Here is a 20761-nt window from a genome sequence, read left to right as displayed (position 1 = left end):
AGCCTGGCCAACATAGTGAAACCCCGTCTCTACTAAAAATACAAAAAATTAGCTGGGCGCAGTGGCGGGCGCCTATAATCCTAGCTACTCAGGAGGCTGAGACAGGAGAATTGCTTGAACCTGGGAGGTGGAGGTTGCAGCGAGCCGAGATCGCACCACTGCACACCTGCCTGGGCGACCGTGTGAGACTCCGTCTCAAAAAAAAAGAAAAGAAAAGAAAACATTAGGTACAAATCAACAGGAGGTCTCACCTTTGCACAGTGAGCCATATTCTTGGGATCACAGACTACATGAGACCTCAATAAAAGCTTTAGACCTCCCCCTTGAAATAACACGTGCACACAATTTTGCCTACAGTCTTAGGGGATGCACAGAACCTCTAATTCTGGTCCTTGGATCTTCTAGCAGCCAATGATGCCCAAGTTAAGAGGTCTGAAGTCAGCCAAATACTCTGAGATTCAACCATGTAAGAAACTAAGTACCAGCTGGGCGTGGTGGCTCACGCCTGTAATCCCAGCCCTTTGGGAGACTGAGGTGAGTGGATCACGAGGTCAGGGGTTCAAGACCAGCCTGGCCAACATAGTGAAACTCCGTCTCTACTAAAAATACAAAAAATTAGCCGGGCGCAGTGGCGGGTGCCTATAATCCTAGCTACTCAGGAGGCTGAAACAGAATTGCTTGAACCTATGAGGCAGAGGTTGCAGTGAGCCAGGATTTGCCTGTAATCACAGCTACTTGGGGGGCTGAGGCAGAAGAATCACTTGAAACCTGGAGGCAGAGGTTGTAGTGAGCCAAGATCACGCCACTGCACTCCAGCCTGGGCAACAGAGCAAAACTCTGTCTCAAAAAAAGAAAAGGAGGGAAGGAAGGAAGGAAGGAAGGAAGGAAGGAAGGAAGGAAGGAAGGAAGGAAGGAAGGAAGGAAGGAAGGAAGGAAGGAAGGAAGGAGGGAAGGAGGGAAGGAGGGAAGGAGGGAAGGAGGGAAGGAAGGAAGGAAAGGAAGGGAGGGAAGGGAGGGAGGGAGGGAAGAGAGAGAGAAAGAAAGAAAAGACAGACAGAGAAAGAAAGAAAAGAAAGAGAAAGAAAGAAAGAGAAGGAAGAAAGAAAGAAAGAAAGAAAGAAAGAAAGAAAGAAAGAAAGAAAGAAAGAAAGAAAGAAAGAAAGAAAGAAGAAAAGAGGGAGGGAGGCAGAGAGGGAGGGAAGGAAGGAAGGAAAGAAGAAAAGAGAGAAGGAAAGGAAGGAAGGAAGGAAGGAAGGAAGGAAGGAAGAAGGAAGGAAGGAAGAAGGAAGGAAGAAGGAAGGAAGAAGGAAGGAAGAAGTGTTGGGATTACAGGCATGAGCTCCCACACCTAGCTCCATTTTTATTTCACAGCCTTGATCTCCTGGGCTCAAGCGATCCTCCTGCCTCAGCCTCCCAAAGTGCTGGGATTACAGGCATGAGCCACCATGCCCGCCTGGCCGGAAAGAATATTTCTAAAAGGATATTCGAGTAAGGGGGAAAAGGGATTTCTGGGGAGGGGTGCTGGGGGACAACTTGTGTTTCACTCCTCCCACCTTCATAGCTCTGGATTTTTTCCCACATGGATGTATTATAGGGACCTCTGTTTTTTTTTGTTGTTGTTGTTGTTGTTGTTTTTTTTGAGACGGAGTCTCGCTCTGTCACCCAGGCTGGAGTGCAGTGGCCGGATCTCAGCTCACTGCAAGCTCCGCCTCCCGGGTTCACGCCATTCTCCTGCCTCAGCCTCCCGAGTAGCTGGGACTACAGGCGCCCGCCACCTCGCCCGGCTAAGTTTTTGTATTTTTTAGTAGAGACGGGGTTTCACCGTGTTAGCCAGGATGGTCTCGATCTCCTGACCTCGTGATCCGCCCGTCTCGGCCTCCCAACGTGCTGGGATTACAGGCTTGAGCCACCTCGCCCGGCCGGGACCTCTGTTGTTTTGTTTTGTTTTGTTTTGTTTTGTTTTGTTTTGTTTTGTTTTGAGATGGGGTCTCACTCTGTCACCCAGGCTGGAGTACAGTGGCATAATCTTGGCTCACTATAACCTCCTCTTCCTGGGTTCAAGCGATCCTTCCACCTCAGCCTCCCCAGCAGCTGGGATTGCAGGCATATACCACCATGCCTGGCTAATTTTTGTATTTTTACTAGAGGGGGGTTTCGCCGTGTTGGCCAGGCTGGTCTCAAAACTCCTGACCTCAAGTGACCTGCCCACCTCAGCCTCCCAAAGTGCTGGGATTACAGGCTCGTGAGCCACCGCGCCTTGCCTGTGACCTCATTTTTATTTTTAGGTGTTGATTAGGAATTTTCTAGGGAGGCGCTGTGTGACAGAACTTTCTGTGATGACAGGAATGTTCCCTATGAGCGCTGTCCAGCAGCCACCAGCCACGTGTGGTGACAAAATGAGGCTAATTCCACCGAGAAAGTTTTTCCGTTTTATGTAATTGTCATTTGCGTAAATGGAAATGGGCACATGTGGCTGGCCACTACCTATCAAATTGTTCACAGACACGGTGTAACACTGCAGAAAACATCTTAGGATAACACATCAGATGAAAATAGACAGGTTAGGCCGGGCGCAGAGGCTCATGCCTGTAATATCAGCACTCTGGGAGGCCAAAGTGGGAGTATCACGTGAGCCCAGGAGGTCGAGACCAACCTGGGCAACATGGCAGAACCCTGTCTCTACCAAAAAACACAAAAATTAGCTGGGCGTGGTGGTGCACGCCTGTAGTCCCAGCTGCTTGGGAGGCTGAAGTGGGAGGATCACTTGAGCCCAGGAAGTCAAGGCTTCAGTGAGTTATAATCTCACTCATGCACTCCAGCCTAGGGGACAGAGTGAGACTCTCTCAGAAACCACAACAAACAAGACAGAGCGTCCCAGAGAGCTGCTTTCTCTTATTCTGCCATGTGAGGACACAGACAGTAAGCACCATTTCTTTCTTTCTTTAAATTTCCATTTTTATTTATATATTTTTTTAATTTATCTATTTTCAAGACTGAGTTTTGCTCTTGCCGCCCAGGCTGGAGTGCAATGTCATGATCTCGGCTCACTGCAACCTCCACCTCCCGGATTCAAGCGATTCTCCTGCCTCAGCCTCCCTTCCAAGTAGCTGGGACTACAGGCGCCTGCCACCATGCCCAGCTAATTTTTGTATTTTTAGTAGAGACGGGGATTCACCATGTTGGCCAGGCTGGTCTCAAACTCCTGACCTCAGGTGATCCACCTGCCTTAGCCTCCCAAAGTGCTGGGATTACAGGCGTGAGCCACCATGCCTGGCCTCCATTTTTATTTTAGATTCAGGGGTTACATGCGCAGGTTTGTCATAAGAATATATTGCATGATGCTGAGGTTTAGGCTTCCATTGATCCCGTCACCCAGATAGTGAACACAGTACCCAACAGGAAGTTTTTGAGCCGTTGTTCCCCTCCTCTCTTCCTTTTTTTTTTTTTTTTTTTTTTTTTGAGACAGAGTCTCACTCTGTCACCCAGGTTGGAGTGTAGTGGTGCGATCTCAGCTCACTGCAACTTCCGCCTCCCAGGTTCAAGCGATTCTCCTGCCTCAGCCTCCCGAGTAGCTGGGATTACAGGTGCCTGCCACCATGCCCAGCTAAGTTTTGTATTTTTTTAGTAGAGACGGGGTTTTGTCATGTTGGCCAGTGTGGTCTTGAACTCCTGACCTTGTGATCCACCCGCCTCAGCCTTCCAAAGTTCTGGGATTACAAGTGTGAGCCACTGTGCCCAGCCTGGCTTCAATGTATCTTTTGGGGGGACACAATTTGCCCCATAACGGGAGAGGCATGTCTTTTTCATATTCTGATTAGCGATACGGGAGGTCCACGTAAAATTCCCCTGCTGAGGATTCAGTCATTGGTCATCTCTAGAAAACGTGATGGAATGAATGTTTGCTGCCTCCACAGCCAAGCTAGCGGCCTTTCTCGGGTAACACCATTTTTACTGGAAATGTCTGACAAGCTGTGATTTAGATGTGACTGCTCGGCAGACATTTTCTCAAAAATGAACAAAATGAGCCTGTCACTTCAAGGAAAACAATTTCAGGTTTTGTTGCCAACAATAAAATTCAAGCTTTTAAGGGGAAATCAGAATTCTGGAAAATGTGTAGCTGCCACTGTGAGTCTGGCAGCTTCTTGACATTTAAAGACTTTTCTAAGCCTGTAATCCCAGCTACTCAGGAGGCTGAGGCGAGAAGATCACTTGAGATCAGAAGTTTGAGACCAGCCTGGGCAACAAAGTGAAACCCTGTCTCTACAAAAAAAGTTTTTTTAAAAAATTATCCTGGCGTGCTGGCAATGTGCGCCTATAGTCCCAGCTACCAAGGAGGCTGAGGCGGGAGGATCATTTGAGCTCAGGAGGTCAAGGCTGCAGTGAACTATGATCATGCCACTGCATACTTTTCTGATGAGATGAACAGTGATATTAATGAATAGGACTTTTTGATACAAAATAATGTAATGGGACAACATCTGCATCACTCATTGAACTAATATTTTCCAAATGATCAATGCATGTTATAGGCATGAATGAGTAGAACCATTCCCAGTATAAGACAGACCAATGACCTTTTTTTTTTTTCCTTTTGAAACAAGGTCTCACGCTGACACCAAGGCTGGAGTGCAGTGGCATGATCTCAGGTCACTGCACCCTCTGCCTCCCAGGCTCAACAGACCCTCCACCTTTGCCTCCCACGTTAGCTGGGACCACAGACACACGCCACCATGCCAGACTAATTTTTGTTTATATTTGTAAAGATGAGCTCTTGCTACGTTGCCCAGACTGGTCTCAAAAACTCCAGGGCTCAAGCAATGTACCCACCTTAGCCTCCCTAAATGTTGGGATTACAGGCGTGAGCCACCATGCCTGGCCTCAGACCCATGTTGTTGTTGTTGTTTTGTTTTATTTTTGCTTGTTTGTTTTGAGACGGAGTCTCACTGTCTCACTCAGGCTGGAGTGCAGTGGCATGATCTCGGCTTACCGTAACCTCTGTCCCCCCAGGTTCAAGCAATTCTTGTGCTTCCGCCTCTCGAGTAGCTGGGATTACAGGCCTGTACCACCACGCCTGGCTAATTTTTGTATTTTTTAATAGAGATAGGGTTTCGCCATGTTGGCCAGGCAGGTCCGAACTCCTGGCCTCAAGTGATCCTCCTTCCTCTGCCTCACAAAGTGCTGGGATTACAGGTGTGAGCCACCACACCCAGCCCCATGTTTGGTTTCTATTGAGGAAACATGGACATTTGAGGGATGGTGAGATACCCATTTGTGCAACCCAGAGTTTGATAAATTTCTCTTGGTTTTTGCCTAGTCAATTGCAATGTTCATTTCTTCTATGAATTATCAGATATTTAGAGTTAGAAGGGCTCTTCAGCATCATCCAGTCCAGGGGTTGGCCACCATTTTCTGCAAAGGGCCAGAGAGTGAACATTTTCAGCTGTGCAGGTGAGGTGATCTATTGAAATCACTCAACTCTGCTGTTGTAGCACAAGAACCACTACAGGTACCAGGCACAGTGGCTCAGGCCTATAATCCCAGCACCTTGGGATGCCGAGGTGGGCAGATCACCTGAGGTCAGGAGTTCCAGACCAGCCTGGTCAACATGACAAAACCCTGTCTCTACTAAAAATACAAAAAATTAGCCGGGCGTGGTGGCAGGTGCCTGTAATCCTAGCTACTCAGGAGGCTGAGGCAAAAGAATCGCTTGAACCTGGGAGGCAGAGGTTACAGTGAGCCGAGATCACACCACTGTACTCCAACCTGGGCAACAAGAGTGAAACTCCGTCTTAAAAAAAAAAAAAAAAAAAAAAAAAAAACAAACCTCTCTATAGGCGATAAGTAAACAAATGAGCATGACTGCGTGCCAAGAAAACTTTATTTACAAACACAAGTAGAGGCCAGATTTGGTCCGTGGGCCATGGTTTACACACCCTTGACCTACCTAGTTTAACATTTTTCTTTTCTTTTTTCTTTTTTTTTTTTTTAATTGAGGCAGAGTCTCGCTCTGTCGCCCAGGCTGAAGTGCAGTGGCTTGATCTCGGCTCACTGCAACCTCCACCTCCTGGGTTCAAGTCACTCTCCTGCTTCATCCTCCTGAGTAGCTGGGATTACAGGCGCCCGCCACCACATCCGGCTAATTTTTGTACTTTTAATAGAGATGGGATTTCGCCATGTTGGCCAGGCTGGTCTTGAACTCCTGACCTCAGGTGATCTGCCTGCCTTGGCCTCCCAAAGTGCTGGAATTATAGGCATGAGCCACCGGGCCCAGCCTAGTTCAACATTTTCAATCAGCCAGGAAGGGTTCACCAAAGGTCACACGGCAAGTTAGTTGCAAAACCAGAGTTCACTCTCAGGCCTGCCAACATCTGTCTTTGTGCAGTCACTTTCACCTCTCAGCTGGATTCAATGGCCTCAATTTCCTCCACTAATTGAGCTGGGAGTTTTTCTACATGCCTTCAGGCAGGCACTAACAAGAAACCACAGTGTAAACGCAGTCATAACCACCCACCTCTGTGGTCACCAGGGATGATGACCTGGGAACCAGCAGAGCAGGATGAGAACTTGCCTTTGCTGATGCCTGTTCTAGGTATTATTTGCTGATGCCTGCTCAGTGTCAAGGGTAATGCTGAATTTTTCCCATGCATGTATCTTACACATTCCTAAAGAGAATCAGAGAAGTGAAATGTACAAGAAAAAGCATAGCTTTAGAATGAGATGGGCCTGGATTTCAATTTTTTTTTTTTTTTTTGAAATGGAGTCTTCTCACTCACTCTGTCACCCAAGCTGGACTGCTGTGGCACGATCTCAGCTCGTTGCAACCTCTGCCTCCCAGGCTCAAGCGATTTTCCAGCCTCAGCCTCCCGAGGAGCTGGGATTACAGGCATATGCCACCTTACCTGGGTGATTTTTTATATTTTTAGTAGAGACGGACTTTCGCCATGTTGGCCAGGCTGGTCTCAATCTCCTGACCTCAGGTGATCTGCCTGCCTCGGCCTCCCAAAGTGTTGGGATTACAGGTGTGAGCCCAGCGCCAAGACTGGATTTCAATTCTTACCCACTTTCAGTAATAGGTGACTGACGTCAACTCACCTTAGCACCCAGCCTCATTTATTGTCCATAAAATGAGAGTAACAAACCACCTTGAGGATGTATTATATGTAAAATACCTGCTTATGGCTGGGCGTGGTGGCTCACACCTATAATCCCAGCACTTTGAGAGGCCAAAGTGGGAGCAGCACTTGAGGCCAGGAATTCGAGACCAGCCTGGGCAACATAGCGAGACCTCATATCTATAAAACATTTTAAAAATTAGCCAGGTGTGGTGGTGTACACCTGTAGTCCCAGCTACTTGGGAGGCTGAGGCAGGAGGATCAACTGAGTTTAGGAGTTTGAAGCTGTAGTGTGGGATAATTGCACCACAGTGGCTCACACCTGTAATCCCAACATTCTGGGAGGCTGAGGCAGGAGGATCATTTGAGCCCAGAAATTCGAGGTCAGCCCCTGGGCAACATGATGAAACACCATCTCTGTTAAAAATACAAAAAATTAGCCAGGCATGGTGGCGCTCACCTGTAATCCCAGCTACTCAGGAGTCTGAGTGGGAGGATCACCTGAGCCCAGGAGGCGGAGGTTGCAGTGATCCAAGATCACACCGTTGCACCACTCCAGCCTGGGCGACAGAGCAAGAACCTGTCTCAAAAAATAAAAATAAAAAATAAAAAAATAGGCATTTCTATATACCTAACCTACTGAACATCATAGCTTTGCCTAGCTGTCCTTAAACGTGCTCAGAAAACTTACATTAACCTACACTTGGGCAAAATCAACTAACGGAAAGCCTGTTTTTTACATGTGTTATCATGGGAACATACCTATTTTGTAATAAAGTGTTGAATAGCTCATGTAATTTATTAAATACTGTCCTGAAAGTAAAAAATAGAATGGTTGTATGGGTACTTGAAGCGTGGTTTCTACTGAATGTGGATCTCTTTCGAAACATTTATTTTTTATTTATTTTTATTTTTATTTTATTTATTTATTTATTCTGAGACAGAGTCTCAGAGTCTTGCTCTGTAGCCCAGGCTAGAGTGCAATAGCATGGTCTCGGCTCACTGCAACCTCCACCTCCCCGGTTCAAGTGATTCTCCTGCCTCAGCCTTCCAAGTAGCTGGGATTACAGGCGCCCACCACCATATCTGGCAATTTTTTTTGTATTTTTAGTAGAGACCAGGTTTCACCATGTTGGCCAGGCTGGTCTCAAACTCCTGACCTCAGGTGATCTGCCCACCTCGGCCTCCCAATGTCCTGGGATTACAGGTGTCTGCCACCACGCCTGGCTAATTTTTTTGTATTTTTAGTAGAGACAGGGTTTCACCATGTTGGCCAAGCTGGTCTCAAACTCCTGACCTCAGGTGATCCACCCGCCTTGGCCTCCCAAAATGCTGGGATTACAGGTGTGAGCCACTGCGCCTGGCCTCTTTTGAAACATTGTAAAGTCAAGAAAATTGTAAATTGTAAATCAGAGAGCACCTGTATTGTATGATTGTACCTGTATGAGGTCCCTAGAGTCATCAAATTCAGAGAGACAAAGTACAATGGTGCTGCCAGGGGCTGGAAGAGGGAAGTGGGGAGTGAGTGTTTAATGGGTACCTTTGCAAGATGAAAAGATTTCTGGAGCTGGATAATGGTGGTGGTTGCACAACAATGTGAATATACTTTTTTTTTTTTTTAAGATGGAGTCTTGCTCTGTTGCCCAGGCTGGAGTACAGTGGCACGATCTGGGCTCAATGCAGCCTCCGCCTCTTGGGTTTAAGTGATTCTCCTGCCTCAGCCTCTCGAATAGCTGAGATTACAAGTGCGCGCCACTGCGCCCAGCTAATTTTTGTATTTTTAGTAGAGATGGGGTTTCACCATATTGGCCAGGCTGGTCTTGAACTCCTGACCTCAAGTGATCCACCCACCTTGGCCTCCCAAAGTGCTGGGATTACAGGCATGGGCCACCACGCCTAGCCAATGTGAATATACTTAATGCCCCTGAAGTATACACTTAAATGTGGTTAATAAATTTAGGACGTGTGTGGTGGCTCATGCCTATAATCCCAGCACTTTGAGAAGCCAAGGTGGGTGGATTGCTTGAGCTCAGGAGCTTGAGACCAGCCTGGACAACATGGTAAAACCACGTCTCTACTAAAAATACACAAAATTAACCAGGCATAGTGGTGCACGCCTGTAGTCCCAGCTACTTGGGAGGCTGAGGTGGGAGGATGAATTGACGCCAGGATGTCAAGGCTGCAGTGAGCTGTGATTGTGCCACTGCACTTCAGCCTGGGCAATAGAGCAAGACCCTGTCTCAAAAAAAAAAAAAAAAAGGTAAGTTTTATGTTGTGTATTTTACCACAATTTTTTTTTGGTATAAAAAGAAACTTTCTCTCAATCCAAGACCTAGGAAGTTACTAAGTGTAACTCTTGCAGCTAAAATTAGCCTGGACGTTGAGAGCCTATCCTCTGAGTTCTCACACCCACACTGGGACAACAGCCCCAGCCTGCCCCGCCAATCATTCCCTGCCCGGCAGGTGGCTTGCACGCCCCCTTCGCAGACTAGGCTGAGAGGCTATTTTGGTACAATCTGTTCTCTTGGAAAATGAGATCTCAGAACGTTAGTGCCGGAAGGCAGGGAGCCAACTTATCTCCAACACCCACCAGGTGCTAGATGAACCCGACCAGAGGTTCTGTGAGCACTTTGACAGAGGCGGCTTTTGTCCCAACTCCAGACCTCACCTTGTGCCAAGGACTTTCCAGTCACTCCTCCTAGTCGTCCTAAGAAGAAACTGAGGCTCAGAGAAGGGGAGTTACTTGCCCAAGCTACATATCTCGGAGATTAAAAGTCAGGGTTTGGCCACGCGTGGTGGTTCACACTTGTAATCCCAGCACTTTGGGAGACCGAGGCGGGTGGATCACTTGAGGTCAGAAGTTCGAGACCACCCTGGCCGACATGGTGAAACCCTGTCTCTACTAAAAATACAAAAATTAGCCAGGCATGGTAGCGCTTGCCTGTAATCCCAGCTACTTAGGATGCTGTGGCAGGATAACCACTTGAACCCGAGAGGCGGAGGTGGCAGTGAGCCGAGATGGCGCCACTGCACTCCAGCTTGGGCAACAGAGTGAGACTCTGTCAAAAAAAAAAAAAAAAAAAAGACAGGATTCGAACAGATTTGGGAAAACTCAAAGCTGCTCTCTTTTTCCTTTTCTTTTTAGATTAAGGTAGAATTTAGCCACAAAGTTCTGCAAGGTTTTTTTGTAGTGTTTCTTTGTGGGTTGTTTTATTTCTTTGTTTGTTTATTGTTTTGCGACAGGGTCTGGCTCTGTTGCCCAGGCTGGAATTTCGGCTCACTGCAACCTCTGCCTCCCAGGCTCAAGTGATTCTCCCACACAGCCTCCTGAGTAGCTGGATCTACAAGCACAAGCCACCACGCCCGGCTAATTTTTGTATTTTTTGCAGAGACGGGGTTTCACCATGTTACCCAGGCTAGTCTCAAAGTCCTGGCCTCAGGTGATCCTCCCACCTCAGCCTCCTAAAAGGGCTACGCTGTCAGGCGAATTCTGCAAGTTTATACAAACACATAGGGTTGTGTAACTACTACCACATTAAAAATGCAGAACAGTCCCTTCCCTCCCAAAATTCCTCTGTCCCTCTTGTGGTTAATCTCTCCTTCCAACTCAACTCCTGGCAGCCACTGATCTGTTTTCCATACTTAAATTGTTTGGTTTTTTTTTTGTTTGTTTGTTTGTTTTTTTTGAGACGGACTCTCGCTCTGTAGCCCAGGCTGGAGTGCAGTGGCGCCATCTCAGCTCACTGCAAGCTCCGCCTCCCGAGTTCACGCCATTCTCCTGCCTCAGCCTCCCGAGTAGCTGGGACTACAGGCGCCCGCCACCTTGCCCAGCTAATTTTTTGTACTTTTAGTAGAGATGGGGTTTCACCGTGTTAGCCAAGATGGTCTCAATCTCCTGACCTCGTGATCCGCCTACCTCGGCCTCCCAAAATGCTGGGATTACAGGTGTGAGCCACCGCGCCCGGCCCCCTCAGCTAATTTTTATATTTTTAGTAGAGGCGAGGTTTCAGGCTGGTCTCAAACTCCTAACCTCAAATGATCCACCCACCTCGGCCTCCCAAAGTGCTGGGATTACAGGTGTGAGCCACTGTGCCTGGCCCAAAATTTTGTATTTCTAAAATGACCTACAGCCGAGTATGTGGCACGCAACTGCAATCCCTGCCACTCAGGAGGGTGAGATGGGAGGATCCCTTGAGTGCAGGAATTTGAGGCTGCAATGATCCATGTTCCTGCCACTGCTCTCCAGCCTGGGTGACAAAGTGATACCCCATCTCTAAAGATAAACTGTCCTGCAAATGAGGCCGGGAGCGGTGGCTCAAGCCTGTAATCCCAGCACTTTGGGAGGCCAAGGCGGGCAGATCACGAGGTCAGGAGCTCGAGACCATCCTGGCTAACACGGTGAAACCCTGTCTCTACTAAAAATACAAAAAATCAGCCGGGCGTGGTGGTGGGTGCCTGCAATCCCAGGCTTTGACTCCAGAGGCTGAGGCAGGAGAATCGCTTGAACCCAGGAGGCAGAGGTTACAGTAAGCCAAGATTGCACCACTGCCCTCCAGCCTGGGCGACAGAGTGAGACTCTCTCTCTCTAAATAAATAAATAAGAAAAAAGTTAAATTTTTTTTTTTTAATTTTAAGTAATAAAAGCAAAATTTAGGCCAAGCATGGTGGCTTACGCCTGTAATCCCAGCACTTTGGGAAGCCGAGGTGGGTGGATCACCTGAGGTTAGGAGTTCGAGACCAGCTTGGCCAACACGGCAAAACCCTGTCTCTGCTAAAAATACAAAAATTAGCCACGCGTGATGGCGGGCACCTGTAATCCCAGCTACTCTGGAGGCTGAGGCAGGAGAATCGCTTGAACCCAGGAGGCAGAGGTTTCAGTGAGCCGAGATCGTACCACTGCACTCCAACCTGGGTGACAGAGCAAGACTCCATCTCAAAAAACAAGATAAAACAAAAACCCAAAAAGTAAAATGTAATAGATTCAGACATGGGCATAGACCCGAGAAACCAGCACAATCAAGGCCATCAACGGGTACCACCCGAGTTTCCTGGTGCCACTGCAAAATCCTTCTCACCTGCCCTACCCTGCCCTTCTTGTCCCAACCACATGCTGATCAGTTTCCTGTCACAATAGTTTGCTTTTTCTAGGATTCCAGATAAATGGATGCCTACGGTATACATTCTTTTTTGTATGGCTTTTCCCCACCAATCTGGATACATCTGAGGCTCATTCATGTTGTTGCATGTTCACCCCACCCCCGCCTTTTTTTTGGCTGAACATTAGGCAACAGAATGGACGGAGCACAGCTGTTCATTTATTGACTTGTTTGTTTGTTTGTTTGTTTTTTAAAGACAGGGTCTTGCTCTGTTGCCCATGCTTCGGTACAGTGGCACCATCACAGCTCACTGCAGCCTCAACCTCCTGGGCTTAAACAATCCTCCCTCCTACACCTCCCAAAGCACTGGGATTATAGGTGTGAGTTGCCATGACCAGTTTACGTTTAACTTATGGTGTTTTAGTTGTGTTGTTTTTTTGAGACGGAGTCCTGCTCTGTCACCCAGGCTGGAGTGCAGTGGAGTGATCTCGGCTCACTGCAACCTCTGCCTCCTGGGTTCAAGTGATTCTCCTGCCTCAACCTCCCAAGTAGCTAGGATTACAGGCACGTGCCACCAGGCCTGGCTACTTTTTGTAGTTTTACAAAATTATAGCATGTTGGGGTTTCACCATGTTGGTCAAGCTGTTCTCGAACTCCTGATCTCAAGTGATCCACCCACCTTGGCCTCCCAAAGTGCTGGGATTACAGGGGTGAGCCACTGCGTCCAGCTAACTTATTTTTTTGTTTGTTTGGTTTGGTTTGGTTGGGGTTTTTTTGTTTTGTTTTGTTTTTTTTGAGACAGAATCTTGCTCTGTCACCCAGGCTGGAGTACAGTGGCGTGATCTCAGCTCACTGCAACCTCTCCCTCCCAGGTTCAAGGGATCCTCCTGCCTCAGCCTTCGAGTAGCTGGGATTACAGGTGCACATCACCACGCTTGGCTAACTTTTTGTATTTGTAGTAGAGACAGGGTTTCATCACATTGACCAGGCTGGTCTCGAACTCCTGAACTCAAGTGATCTGCCCACCTCGGCCTCCCAAAGTGCTGGGATTACAGGCGTGAGCCATTGCACCTGGCCCCTATGTTTAACTTATTTTTTAAAAAAGTTAATTTTTAATTTGAAATAACTGAAGGCTCACATGCAGTTTTAAAAAATAAACAGAGGCCAGGCATGGTGGCTCATGCCTGTAATCCCAGCACTTTGGGAGGCTGAGGCGGGTGGATCACGAGGTCAGGAGATCAAGACCATCCTGGCTAACACAGTGAAACCCCGTCTCTACTAAAAATACCAAAAATTAGCCGGGCGTGGTGGCGGGCGCCTGTAGTCCCAGCTACTCGGGAGGCTGAGGCAGGAGAATGGAGTGAACCCAGAGGCAGAGCTTGCAGTGAGCAGAGATCGCGCCACTGCACTCCAGCCTGGGCGACAGAGCAAGACTCCATCTCAAAAAAAAAAAAACCTGCCAAATTGTCTTCCAAAGTGGTTGCACCTTTTTACCTTCCTACCAAAGCATATGAGAGTTCCTGTTGCTCCACATCCTCTCCAGCACTAAAATTACCATACTGTCATTTTAATTTTAGCCATTGGATGTGAACTGACAGCTCATTGTGGTTTTGATTTGCATTCTTCTCATGGCTGAAAATGTGTATCTGACTGGGACTACAGGTGCGTGTCACCATGCCTGGCTAATTTTTGTATTTTTTGTAGAGTCAGAGTCGTGCTCTGTTGCCCAGACTGGCCTTGAACTCTTGGGCTCAAAATCCTCCTGCCTCGGCCTCCCAAAATGCTAGGATTACAGGTGTGAGCCACTGTGCCTGGCCGCAAAGTGTTTATTTGGGGTCTCTTCTGTAAGGGCACTAATCCCATTATGAGAACCCCACCCTCATGACCTAATTACCTCCCAAGGGTCCCACCCCCTAATACCTTAGAGGTTAAGACTTCAACAAGTCAATTTGAGAGGAACCCAATTCAATTAATAACAGGTATGCAGTGGCATATGCTTATGGCTTTAATGTGCAATTTATATGATATCTGCCAACCATATAATTTCGTTGGTGGTGTCTATTGAAATCTTTTGCCCAATTTTTTTTTGAGACAGGGTCTTGCTAAGTTGCCCAGGTTGGACACAACCTAACTGGCTCAAGTGATCCTCCTGCCTTGGTCTCCGGAGTAGCTAGGACTACAGGTGTGAGTCACCATGTCCAACTTCTTTTGCCCGATTTGGTGTGGAGTTTCTTTCTTTCTTTCTTTCTTTCTTTCTTTCTTTCTTTCTTTCTTTCTTTCTTTCTTTCTTTCTTTCTTTCTTTCTTTCTTTCTTTCTTTCTTTCTTTCTCTCTCTCTCTCTCTCTCTCTCTTCTTTCTTTCTTTCTTTCTTTTTCTTTCTTTCTTTCTTCTTTCTTTCTTTTCTTTCTTTCTTTCTTTCTTTTTCTTTCTTTCTTTCTCTTTCTTTCTTTCTTTCTCTTTCTTTCTTCCTTCCTTCCTTCCTTCTTTCTTTTATTTCTTTCCTTCCTTTCTTTCTGTCTCTCTCTCTCTCTCTTCCTCGCTCTCTCTCTCTCTTCCTCACTCTCTCTCTCTCTCTCTTTCTCTCTGACAGGGTCTCACTGTTCCACCCAGGCTGAAGTGCAGTGGCCCAATCTTAGCTCGCTGCAGCCTCAACCTCCTGGGCTCAAGTGATTCTCCCCACTCAGCCTCCAGAGTGGCTGGTTCTACAGGCACGAGTCTCCACACCCAACTAATTTTTAAAAATTTTTTGTAGAGATGGAGTCTCACTATGTTGTGCAGGCTGATCACCAACTCCTGGGCTCCAGTGATCCTCCTGCCTCAGCCTCCCAAAGTGCTGGGATTACAGGTGCGAGCCACCAAGCTCAGGCTTTTTCCCTTATAATTGAAGGGTTCTTTTTCTCAGCTTTACTGAGGCATCACTGACAAATGATGTACTATGTATATTTGCAATGTACAATGTAATAGGTTCTGACATGTGTATAGACCCGAGAAACTAGCACAGTCAAAGCAATTAACAGATTCATCACCCATGTCCCTTTGCCCCTTCAAAATCCCTCCTGCCCACCCCACCCTACCCACCTTTCACCAAGCACCCATTGATCAGCTTTCTGTTATTATACATTAGTTTGCTTTTCCTAGGATTTCATATAATGGATGCATACAGTCTTTTTTTTTTTTTTTTTTTTTTTTTAAAGAATGAGTTTCGCTCTTGTTGTCCAGGCTGGAGTGCAATGGCACAATCTCGGCTCGCTGCAACCACCGCCTCCCGGGTTCAAGCGATTCTCCTGCCTCAGCCTCCTGAGTAGCTGGGATTACAGACACCCGCCACCACGCCTGGCTAATTTTTGTAGTTTTAGTAGAGGTGGGGTTTCACCATGTTGCCCAGGCTGGTCTCGAACTCCTGACCTCAGGTGCTCTACTCGCTTCGGCCCTCCAAAGTTCTGGGATTAGAGGGATCAGCCACCATGCCCAGCCATCCCCACATCTTGAGGCCAAAATCCCAGGCATGTGGCCGGGCTTGGTGGTTCATGCCTGTAATCCCAGCACTTTGGGAGGCCGAGGTGGGTGGATCATTGGAGGTCAGGAGTTCAAGACCAGCATGGCAACATGCTGAAACCCCGCCTTTACTAAAAATACAAAAATTAGCCGGGCGTGGTGGCGGGCGCCTGTTATCCCAGCTACTCGGGAGGCTGAGGCAGGAGAATTGCTTGAACCCGGGAGGTGGAGGTTGCAGTGAGCCGAGATCACGCCACTGCACTCCAGCCTGGGCAACAGAGTGAGACTCTGTCTCAACCGAAAACAAAAAACAAAATCCCAGGCATAAATCAGACAAGCCATGAGGGTTCATTCACAATGATTTATTGGCTGCTCCTCCACGCCGAGCTGAGGTGGACAAGCAAGAGGATGAAACCTCCCCAGGACCCACCTAACTCCCAGGCGTCACAGGAACAAGGCACTTTTCCAACAGCCTGGCAACATCTGGGACTCCAACGAGGTCTGGGCCCAAACCTCACCTGAGACTGGCCATGCCTGTCCCATGTACCCACCCCCCTCAGACATCCTGGTGACCTAGGCTGAGACGAGGGTGGCCAGGAAGGACCCTGCAGCTATAATATCATCCACCTCGCTCACACCGAAGCAGGTTCCTGGCCCGCCCAGCAGCAGCACAAGGCTGAGCACAGAGCAGGGAAGCATCCGTATGTTTGTTCAATGGCTGAATGAGTGACAACGGACTCCAGCCTGAGGGAGACCTGATACTTCCAAGTCCCAACTGTGCACACTCACAGCCCCTCAGTAGAGCTGGATCGTGGAACCCCATCCAGCTGGCTCCATTTCCTTGGTTTAGGGGGAGCCTGAGACGAACAGATCACAAGCCTTTCACACCATCTGATCTCTCAAGCCTGCCCTAGACGTGTCTACCGAGGGCTTCCTTTGTGCCAGGGAACTTGTGTTTCCCTGATCCACACACACGAATGATCTAAAATGCAAAGCCATTTGCAATCATAATTTCCAACCGTCCTGTTCTCCCCTCCTGACTGCATGAGGCTCAGGAGCATGTGAGCCTTTTTCAACCGCAGCTTCACATCAGCCCTTCCGTACAGTGAGGGGGCCAAGGGTCGTCACTATACAGATGGGCAGCGCCAAGCTCAGAGGAGGAAGGCAACTTGTCCAGGGACACCCAGCAAGAGTCGGGACTTTCTGGGTACGGGAAAAGGTCTAGCCACTGAGAAGCGTGGGTAAGAAGAGACTTTGAAACGGCAGCACCTGGCTCATAGGTACTTAAAAAATGTCCATCAAATGAATGGATCACAATATGGCTTGAAGTTCTTCAGGAGTCAATATGCAATTTTTTTTTTTTTGAGACAGGGTCTTGCTCTATTGCCCAGGCTGGAGTGCAGTGGGAAGATCTTGGCTCACTGCAACCTCCACCTCCCGGATTCACATGATTTTCCTGCCTCAGCCTCCCAAGTAGCTGGGATTACAGGCGTGCACCATCGCGCCTGGCTGATTTTTGTATTTTTAGTAGAGATGGGGTTTCACCATGTTGGCCAGGCTGGTCCTGAACTTCTGACCTCAGGTGACCCGCCCACCTCGGCCTCCCAAAGCGCTAGGATTATAGGCATGAGCCACTGCACCCAGTCAAGATGCAATTTTAAAGAAGGAAAAATAGAACTAAGAATATAAGTGCCAACCAGTGATATTCTTGGCTGGAGCTGCTGCCAGGATTCCGTGAACCCCTCCAAAACCTGTGACTCTATGGGGTCCTGGCAGAAAGAAAGAGGGAACCCCGATTTCTACAAAAGTTCTTCATCCTCATCCCCAGATCTCAACCCTCACATCAGCCCTGGAGGGTGAGCCAATGACCCTGATGTGCAGATGGGGAAGTCAAGGCCAGGGAAGGATAGATTTGAGCGCAGGAAGCCTCCCAGCTCAGAGGGTCCTGGGTCCGGGTCCTCTCTCCGGTGCCCCTTGGGCCACCCCCTAATCCGCCTTCTTGGTCTTCTTCTTCCTGGAGCCCTCGCTCAACTCCTCCTTGGACTTGGCAGGCATGGCCGAATGCTGAGCTCCTGGCCCACCACCGCCGTGGGACCCACCGTGGTTGTCATGGTGATGGTCACCCCCGCAGGCCGAACCAAACAGCACAGGGCAGATGTACCCCTCCAGGGCATCAAAGGGGGAGGTGTGTGAGTGGGTGGCCGTCAGAAACACCTGAGGTGGGGTGGCCAGGGGGACAGCAAGAGAGACAGAGGGAGACCAAGGTGGAAAGAAAAGTAGGGGATGGCAGGGTAGGGAGAAGAGGGGAGAGAGCGTCATCAAAGTCAAGGTTGGAGGTAGCCCCGACCCAACCCTCTGGCTGCATGCACCCCCAGGATGATAGGCAACCATCCCAGGTTTCCCAGGATGCCAGACTTCAAGTGTTGACCCCTGGAAAGTTCCAAGCACACTGGAACTGCTGGTCACCCATCCCCCCAGAATTCCCCATGACACCTGGGCTCAGAGAAAAGCTGTGCTAAGTGCAGGTCTGTGTCCTCCCAAATTCATATGTTGAAACCTATCACCAAGGTGATGATATTAAGAGGTGAGGCCTTTGGAGGGGTGATTGGATCATGAGGGTGGAGGCTTCAGGAATGATATTAGTGCGCTTATAAAGAGGTCCAGGAGAGCTAACCAGTCCCTTCCACTACGTGAGGACACAGTGAGATGTTGCCTGTCTGCAACCAGGAAAGAGGGTCCTCACCAGAACCCGACCAGGCTAGTACCCTGATCTTGGACTTCCCAGCCTCCAGAACTGTAAGAAATACATTTCTTCCTTTTCCTTTTTTTGGAGACAGGGTCTCACTCTGTTGCCCAAACTGGAGTGCAATGGCATGATCTCAGGTCACTGCAGCCTCCGCCTCCTGGGTTCAAGCAATTCTCATGCCTCAGTCATCCAAGTAGCTGGGATTACAGGCATGCGCCACCATGCCTGGTTAATTTTTGCATTTGTGTTTTGTTTGTCTATATGTTTGTTTTTGAGACAGAGTCTCACTCTGTTGCCCAGGCTGGAGTGCGGTGGTATGATCTTGGCTCACTGCAAAGTCCACCTCCCGGGTTCAAGCAGTTCTCCTGCCTCAGCCTCCCAAGTAGCTGGGATTACAAGCATGCACCACCATGCCTGGCTAATTTTTGTGTTTTTAGGAGAGATGGGGTTTTGCCATGTTGCCCAGGCTGGTCTTGAACTCCTGGCCTCAAGTGATCTGCCTACCTTGGCCTCCTGAAGTGCTGGGATTGCAGGTGTGAGCCCCCATGCCCGGCCAAAGAATAAATTTCTGTTGTTTCTAAGCCACACAGTCTATGGCACTGCATTCTGTTATACAGCAGCCTGAATGGACTAAGACATTGGGCCTGGGTTGGAGCTACAAACATAGCAGAACAGGATCCCAGCCTTCTGCTTGCCTCTCCCTTCTCCCCTAATGCAGGGAGACTCGTGCTTACTTCCTTTTGACAGCCCTGCAGTCCTCGCCCAGGGAAGACACAGCCCCGAGCTGAGGTCTTCATGCAGAGGGAGAGAGTCCAGCCCCTGAAGACCCCTCCTGGGTGGGGTGATGTCAGCTCAAGGCACAACTGTCAGACTAGAACTATTCCTGGTCCAAATGAGTTCCCGGCTCCCTGATGCTGCCATTTCAGCTTCTTGTCCCTCTGGTCTCTGTACCCAAGGGACTGGGCCCACCTTGACCTTGGTTCAAGCTGGGCCCTTTGCACAGAAGGCCTGTTCCCCTTACCTGTGTCCTGGCTGCTGGACACTGCCTTTTTTTTTTTTTTTTTTTTTTTTTTTTTTGAGACGGAGTCTCGCTCTGTCGCCCAGGCTGGAGTGCAGTGGCGCGATCTCGGCTCACTGCAAGCTCCGCCTCCTGGGTTTACGCCATTCTCCTGCCTCAGCCTCCCGAGTAGCTGGGACTACAGGCGCCCGCCACCGCGCCCGGCTAATTTTTTGTATTTTTAGTAGAGACGGGGTTTCACCGTGGTCTCGATCTCCTGACCTTGTGATCCGCCCGCCTCGGCCTCCCAAAGTGCTGGGATTACAGGCGTGAGCCACCGCGCCCGGCCAGACACTGCCTTTTTAAAGACTCTTCCCAGCGACCTACTGGCAAGCATCTCCCCTCTCTGGGCTGCCCTGTCCCAGCCACATAAGGCTGGGAGTGTCCAATTTCCCCACTTCCAGCCTGGAGGTGACAGGGTGGCATTGGTCAAGGCAAGAACGCTGCAGGAAGAGAAAGGCTTACCTTACAGGACACCATGAACATGGTGAAGATGAAGATGAGACTGGCTTTGGACACTGGGAGCCAGCGGGTCTGCTGGAGGGTGAAGAGGATGGCTCCATACAGGCTGGCCTTGGTAGGGCTGGAGGGAGCAGCTGTCATTACCGGGAGGTGCCTGCATGGCTCAAGTCTTTGTAACTCTGGCCCAGACAACCCCCTGCCCTGGCACCAGCTCCCATCCCAGCTTCTCTCTTTTCTTTTCCTTTTGAAATGGAGTCTCACTCTGTTGCCCAGGCTGGAGTGCAGTGGTGCAATCTCGGCTCACTGCAACCTCCGCCTCCTGGTTTCAAATGTTTCTCCCACCTCAGCCTCCCAGGTAGCTGGGATTACAGGCATATGCCACCATGCCTGGCTAATTTTTGTATTTTCAGTATTTTGTATTTTTAGTAGAGACAGGGTTTCACCATGTTGGCCAGGCTGGTCTTGAACTCCTGGCCTCAAGTGATCTGCTCGGCCTCCCAAAGTGCTGGGATTATAGGTGTGAGCCATTGCGCCCAGCCACAGCTTCTCCTGATTGTAAGTTGGGAGGGTGAGGTGGTATCATCCTATGCATGATGGGTTAACCTGGTCCAAGGAAAGGTCTGGCCTTCGTCCAGCTCCTGGAATATGCCCTCTAAGCCCTTGGAGTATCCTGCCTTGATAAGACTGTCTTTGTTTGCCTGAGGGTCTTGGGCCACACCAGGTAGTAACAGTATAATTTATGGTGGGGGTCTTGGGCCATGCAGCATCAGCTGGACCTCTAGAGGGGCTGAAG

The 20761-nt window shown here is 49.0% G+C and overlaps 1 protein-coding gene across 1 annotated transcript in view; it reads right to left on the bottom strand.

Moving 5' to 3' along the window:
• Positions 1 to 16050: 16050 nt before the first annotated feature.
• The window catches only part of LOC105492403 (transmembrane protein 38A), a 28530-nt gene continuing 23819 nt past the window's right edge, over positions 16051 to 20761 (bottom strand). Inside the window, exons 5-6 of the mRNA XM_011759490.2 lie at positions 19972 to 20089; positions 16051 to 17917 (exon numbers count right to left, since the gene is read on the bottom strand). Coding sequence (XP_011757792.1) covers positions 17690 to 17917; positions 19972 to 20089 — 346 coding nt within the window. The 3' untranslated portion in view covers positions 16051 to 17689. The remainder of the gene's footprint in view (positions 17918 to 19971; positions 20090 to 20761) is intronic.

The sequence above is a fragment of the Macaca nemestrina genome, chromosome 20 (assembly GCF_043159975.1).
Source record: "Macaca nemestrina isolate mMacNem1 chromosome 20, mMacNem.hap1, whole genome shotgun sequence".
Lineage (NCBI taxonomy): Eukaryota > Metazoa > Chordata > Mammalia > Primates > Cercopithecidae > Macaca > Macaca nemestrina.
The sequence above is the reverse complement of the archived record's forward strand: the minus strand, read 5'-3'. Positions and strand labels throughout refer to the sequence as shown.